Here is a 6,973-nt window from a genome sequence, read left to right as displayed (position 1 = left end):
TAGCTAGCTAACAGTACACTTTAACTTGAAATGAAAATTACTTTCTGACAAAATTACAAACGTGTAACATCTGAAAATGTAGCTAGCTAGACTATCTTACCCGTATACATGGGTAACGGTTCTCCCGCTCTGTCATGGATGCCATGGTTGCCCTTAGTTTGAAGATGTAATCCGGAGACAGGTGTTTTATACAACAGCCTTCTGTTGTGTTCCCTTTCGACTCTCTCTGCATATTTGCAATCAAACACCAGAATATTCTCCATCTCATTAGCTATCATACTCTAATTCCAGTGATTTCAAACCTTAGTCCTCCACAAAGTGGACAGCAACATATATGCAGTTCACTACATGATATCTTTCAAAATAGCTGTGGTAGAAAGGATTACCTACACATACTGACCAGCTCATGCTATAGACAGAAGCATGCTACATGGCAGACCAATCCGAACACATCTCTCGGCATGTCCATCCCACTCATTATCTCATCCAATCATGGTTAGCGGGAAGGTTGCTGACTTTTTCCGTGGCTAAACCAACTAGGCTCATAATTTAACAATTGTATTTACAGATGGCAGACAAGTTTTTTTTATTAAGGCACATGAAAGTTCACATGTTCCAGAGGGCATTTCTGCAAAAGATCGCATTTTGATAAAACGAGTCACAAATAACGATTGACATATTTTCATTAAAAACATTATTTTGATTCATTTGTTCATACTATTGCATCTTTCCACAAGATATAGTCCCAACACAAATCTAGGGTTGCTACCCAAGCCGGCTGGTCATTCGTTCTATCGGTTCGGTTGCAAGAGACGTGACCCAGTCATTCAGTCTTCTTGTTCTGTATCTATAGACGCAACCCAGTCGTTCGTTCTAAATGTTCCAATGACATACTGGCTGTCAACGTTCTTATCGTTTGCTTGCCAGCTAGACAACTACGGCTAACTTACAGTCACATCAAAAAAGTGCAGCCAGAATACCAGCAAAGTAGCTGCATTAGCATTTGTTTGAGCAGTTTCTAGAGACTTTTATTTTGATACATCCATAACAATGAGCTAATGAGGTGCGAGTTCACCTGGCAAAGAAAATGTGCTCACTTGTCAGGATATTGTTGTTCAGAAGAGCTAGCCAACAACACAGCTAACACAATCACTTCAAACTGAAGCTGGAAAGATTGCATTTATTTGTATATATCCCCAAAAATTATGCCAGCTGATTCATGATTTCAACTGGCTGAGAAACGCCTGTCTGTCTCGTCCCAACTCCCGACATGTTCATTACATGTTCATGACCAGTTTTAGATTGAATTTGAATATTGAAAAAATGTTGCAAATGTCGGAGGGACAGACAGCTGTTGAAAACTAACTGCTAGTCAAAAACAAATGTGAGATAATGTCTAGATGCTTTTTATAGTGGAGATCAAGTTGATAAATTGCTTGGCTGGGCTGATGAGACAGTGGATTGCGCAGTCAGATGGAACATAGTAAATAGTCATTTTAAAGTCATAGATTTAGCAGATGGTAACTTGTGGAATAGACACCAGCTGGAATGCGGTTTTAACCAATCAGCATTAGACCCACCCGTTATATAAAATGTATTAATGCCAGATAGATAGATAGATAGATAGATAGATAGATAGATAGATAGATAGATAGATAGATAGATAGATAGATAGATAGATAGATAGATAGATAGATAGATAGATAGATAGATAGATAGATAGATAGATAGATAGATAGATAGATAGATAGATAGATAGATAGATAGATAGATAGATAGATAGATAGATAGATAGATAGATAGATAGATAGATAGATAGATAGATAGATAGATAGATAGATAGATAGATAGATAGATAGATAGATAGATAGATAGATAGATAGATAGATAGATAGATAGATAGATAGATAGATAGATAGATAGATAGATATGCATGCAAATATAAGAGTGGTTATTTATCCCCAGCCCAGTTCTTCAGTTTAGCAAGCAAATGGGCAGGGGTCAGACTGTTAAAATGATCTGGTACCTTTAAAAAATAACTGTTATTTTATATAAGCCATGCAGTCACAATTTTAGCACACACTTTCCTTTGTCTCGATAGCAATATCATCAATATCATACATATGTGATATAATGTATATTTAAAAAAAAGGGGTGCAGTTTTTGTCTGCCAGTGAGTTTGAATCTGACTGGCTGGTGTTTTGTGCTCGCTAGGCGGTGGCCGTTCGTTGCCTAGCCCCAGTGAGGAGTGAGTGCCTTGTATGGAGAGCAACGCGTGATGATGGTCGTTCTCAGGCAAGGGGTGGGGGTAAAGTGGAGTGGGGGGCTCGGAAACCGATCCGCTCGGGAGGGCTCTCTCACACACATTTCCTACACACACTGTTCCGTGCTGACGAGCGGGGGAGATATGAGAACGGGGCGTCCTCCCTCTCCACTCTTCTAAAAACACACTGGGCGCTTCTTGTAAGATTACCGCCGGAGATCTGACACACTCTTTCAAAAAGACATACAAACACAAACTCATCAGGGGGAGACGAACCAGCTGAGATTTGTTTTCAAACTGTCCCCCGATGGCTGCGTGACAGGTCCACTGAACGCGCAAGAAGACGCACACGGTTCCAGGATTTGGACTGCTTCACGCATCTCTTTCCCTGTCTTGAGTCGTTTTTTATTATCGTGTGTTGGGAACTCCGTTCAATCATGGATACCTACAGGTCCTTCACCGCTCTACTTTTACTTCTGGCTTCGTTAAATAGTGTGTCAACCGTGCAGTTCCCGTCGCCACTTCTGTAAGTAGCCTTACCAGACAGCCTGTCCTGCGATGACAGCCTGTCCTGCGATGACAGCCTGTTTGCTTTCCCAATACTAAACCTAAAGCAAAATACAATAAATGCATAAAATACATGTATGGCTATTGTGATGTAGGATAGTTTTTATTTATATTATTATAATATAATACGTATATCATTATAATAAGCCTATTTGACCATGTTGTTATGTTTACAAATAGCCCAATAATAGCCTACAACATTTTTGGAAAAACTTGCATTGCAAACGGTTACCCATCGGTTTATGAAAACAAACAGTCAATGGAAATGCATAACGTCTTCGAAAACTGTGACAATGTTTGAATTGTGCTTCTGGATCTTGCTGAATTTAGCTTGTAGTTAATAGCCGACTTCGTTTGATTAAACACACTTTACACTGATTTAGTGGCGGATCAATCAGTCATAATAAATAGGCTATTGTCATTACATAGGCTACCCCGGGTGATTCTATGGGGGGGGGGGCAGGAACCAGTCCTGAGTGGTCATGGGAAATCAGCAAATCACATCACAAATAGCTTTGACAATTTCTTTAAACTATCATGCATTGTATTGAATCACTGTTTCAACTGTTAATTTGTATCTGCCCTAATTTATTAAATAAATACATTTGAAGTGATCCATATTCAAGTTAGATACTCATAGATGTTCAGTAGTAACTCCCCCTCCAATACATATTTTTCCCCTTCAAGGAATTTTTGGAAAGTGGAAGCTGATTTACTGGATTTACACAATTTAAAAGCTCTAAAATTATATTTGGAGAACAACAAAAACAGGCAAAAATGACTTCAGCCATTATCAACTTGGCTGTTGTAGCTTCATTCACCTCAGGTGATAAGGGAAGTGCATAACATTCTAGAACAAATATATGGCAAATACATGCCATAGCCTACAGAAATTTGCTACTACACGCTAGCAACTACACACTAGCTCAGCACCTGTCAAGTCAAACAGGAGTTACCTAGCCACCTAGCCATCCAGCCTGGTCTAGACGTAACATAGAACATGTAAATCCGCAACATTCAAATTAGTATGATATGTTACATTTGGTATGGTTACATAAGACAGAAGGTTAATTGTCGCAAAAATATAACACTAACGCCTAGCAATCCAAAGGTTGTGTTCGAATCTCATCATAGACCATTTTAGCAAATTTGCAACTGCTAACTACTTTTAGCTACTTTGCAACTACTTAGCATGTTAGCTAACCCTTCCCCTAACTCTTTAACCTAACTCCTAACTAAACCCTAACAACTAACCCATAGCCTGCTAGGTAACGTTAGCCTTAGCCACCTAGCCATGTTAGCAACAATGCATTTGAATTAATAAAATATCATACTTTTTGCAAATTTGTTGCGTATTGTCCAAATTGCAATATTAAATGCTCTGAGATCATGTTGAGCCATCTTCCATAGTCTTAAAGCCTGTCAACCAATCAACCAGCCTTCCCGCCAACTCTGAGCCGTCCGCATGGTCCTCAAGCCAGCTCTGTAATACCGCTAAACAGGCAAAACAAATGCACCATATTTTCTCTCCTATCGGAGCCAGATTGACAGATGGGGGGGGCACTAAGTGTGGACAATCATATTTCAGCACCCTTCTGGCAACACCCCTGACGTATCTTCAGGTAAATCATGTTCAACTCAATGAATTGGACGACTTGAATCTTTCATCTCAGTGCAGTGACAAGGCAAAGCAATGAATGACCAAATATTCTCAGCCACCGTAGAATGCATGTATGGCTCTACACACGCAATTCCATTTACACTGAAAAAGCAGTACGCCAACCCTTTCTAAGGCCCCATTGTCGGCATCATATTGTCAACGGCGACATGCCATGCGGTGGCATTGTGATTACTTTAGGAAGGATAGGCTTCTTTATTTCTATCAAATATGAGTTAGGCAGTACATCCCTACCCACCCATGCCCTTTTCCTTGATCACCTTGCATGTAGTGGTGGAACAGTGACTACTAAAAAGTCAAAAGGTAGTTCTATATGCAATTTTCATAAATATAATTAGATCCCTGGCAAATGAACTGATCAAATGTCTAGCTGCCATGCTCAGAACAGAAGACATGCCCATTCACTTTTACATGTCTAGCAGGTGCAGTGGTTCAGTAAACCAACCTGTCTATGTGTTTATTAATGCCCACACTGCTATTCTCACTAGCTGTACTTCAATGCAGCTAGTAATCAAATGACACCCCACTCAGCTCCGGGGCGATCTGGTTCTGCCTAACTTCAGGGGTCTGTTTAGGAGGGTGCAACGTTACAGAACGTTCAGATAGGAATGAATTGTGTAGATTAGATTACCTATGTTTGTCTATCAGATAGGTATAGGTTTGGAATCCTGTTGGTTCTATGTGTTACATTTCTATCTGCAACGTTATGAAAGTTTCACCTCATCACCTCACCCCAGGTCTCATGGATGGAGGGCACAGGTGGCCAGTGGTACATTAATTGGGGAGGATGGCTCATAGCAATGGCATTCATTTAATAGCATTAATAGCGTTCCATTCACTCCATTCCATCCATTATAATGAGCCGTCCTCCCCTCAGCAGCATCCTGTGAGGGAGGGTGACATCACTGCTTGAACTATGTTCTGTTCTCTTGGTCTGTTCCCCTGGAGATCGAGTGATCCATTTGGCTCTCATACTAATGGCACCGACCAAAGGATGATGTCATATTGGCAGAGTAGTCCAGCCATAGGCATTGAGGATTTATAGACACTGAGTGTTATAGAGAGAGATTTTATAGACACTGAGTGGTTGATGGTAGTCGTGGAGTTTTAAAGACTAAAAATGTTGATTGACACATTATTTCCTATGAAAAAGGACTTTTAATCTGGCAATGATTGAGAAATCCAAAATTCTTTCGAATGCATTTTGGGCTGGCCAAATGACATGTTTCTGACGCGCACTGGCATCTAGTATTCAATTGGTTCCTTAGACGTTGAGGAAGTAGTGTGAATGATGGGATTTAAACCTGGTCTTCTACCCACCACAGGACTGTATTAACCTTGGCATAAACAGACTGGCAACCCGGTTAGCTATAATACTTGACTACAGTGGTGGTCAGTGCTGTTTCACGTGAGGGAGGACAATACTTTTTTCATAAGCATGGCCTTATTTCTATTACAGCATGTTGGATGACTGTCATTCATATTCCATTCACCCAGTTCAATGTAACATTGGTAGGTTTAGGCTACTACATGATACTCAAATCTTCCCTGTACCCATCATGAGGCTGCTGCAACCTAGCCTATGAATGAAAGTTTACAACGTAGGTGCACACAGGTCGAGAGAAAATGTTGAGATGACAGTGACACATTCAATACCGCCTTGTACACTCTTGCCTGCATCTAGGTGATCTAGGGTGTAATCATTAGTCCAACAGTTCCAAATGAGAGTTTCTATTGGACAAATACAGGTATGTTATCCCGGTTTCATTTGCTTCCATTTAAGAAATATTTTTCAGCAGAATCGGTGGAATGAATACACCCCTGATCACTCATAAACAGCCACGTTGTATTCATTGTACCCTCTATGCACTCTCACCTTCTCCCTTCGTTTGTGGACTTCAATGAACAACACATCAGCCGTATGTGACCGGGGGAAACAACCTTTCCAAGCCATGTCATAACCGCTACACACAGCCTACATAGTTGTCCCCATATTAGTTCAAGTAAAGTCCTAGTCAACATAACTAATATAACTAATGTGTTAGTAAACCCGCTACAATTATGCAGTAATGTTAGTGTATTGTCAGTAAGCAGTTAAACCAGCGGGCCCCAGTGGCAATACATTAATAAAACCAAAAGCTTACCTTGACTTGGAAGAGTTCCAGTGTTGTGTTGGCTAGTCATAGCCAGCTAGCTAATATATCATCCCTCTGTTTGAGCAGGGTGTTTGAGTAACTAAACTAACTGGCTGCAATTGCTAGCTAAGTAAGTGAAACTGAAAGTGAACAAAATGACAATCTCTCTCTCTCTGTTGCTTCTCCTTCATTTTTGAAGATATACATTTTGTTGAAAACTCTTCAACTATTGTCTTTCGCTCTCTTTGAGTCAGCTACTCATCACATTGTATGCACTGCAGTGCTAGCTAGCTGTAGCTTATGCTTTCAGTACTATTCATTATTTGATCC

The 6,973-nt window shown here is 40.3% G+C and overlaps 1 protein-coding gene across 1 annotated transcript in view; it reads left to right on the top strand.

Moving 5' to 3' along the window:
• The first annotated feature begins 2,324 nt into the window (after positions 1–2,324).
• LOC112235490 (voltage-dependent calcium channel subunit alpha-2/delta-1-like) overlaps positions 2,325–6,973 on the top strand; it is a 131,555-nt gene continuing 126,906 nt past the window's right edge. The window contains exon 1 of the mRNA XM_042316847.1: positions 2,325–2,789. Coding sequence (XP_042172781.1) covers positions 2,701–2,789 — 89 coding nt within the window. The 5' untranslated portion in view covers positions 2,325–2,700. The remainder of the gene's footprint in view (positions 2,790–6,973) is intronic.

The sequence above is a fragment of the Oncorhynchus tshawytscha genome, unplaced genomic scaffold (genome assembly GCF_018296145.1).
Source record: "Oncorhynchus tshawytscha isolate Ot180627B unplaced genomic scaffold, Otsh_v2.0 Un_contig_3309_pilon_pilon, whole genome shotgun sequence".
Classification (NCBI taxonomy): Eukaryota; Metazoa; Chordata; class Actinopteri; order Salmoniformes; family Salmonidae; genus Oncorhynchus; species Oncorhynchus tshawytscha.
This window is presented reverse-complemented; position numbering and strand designations above follow the sequence as displayed.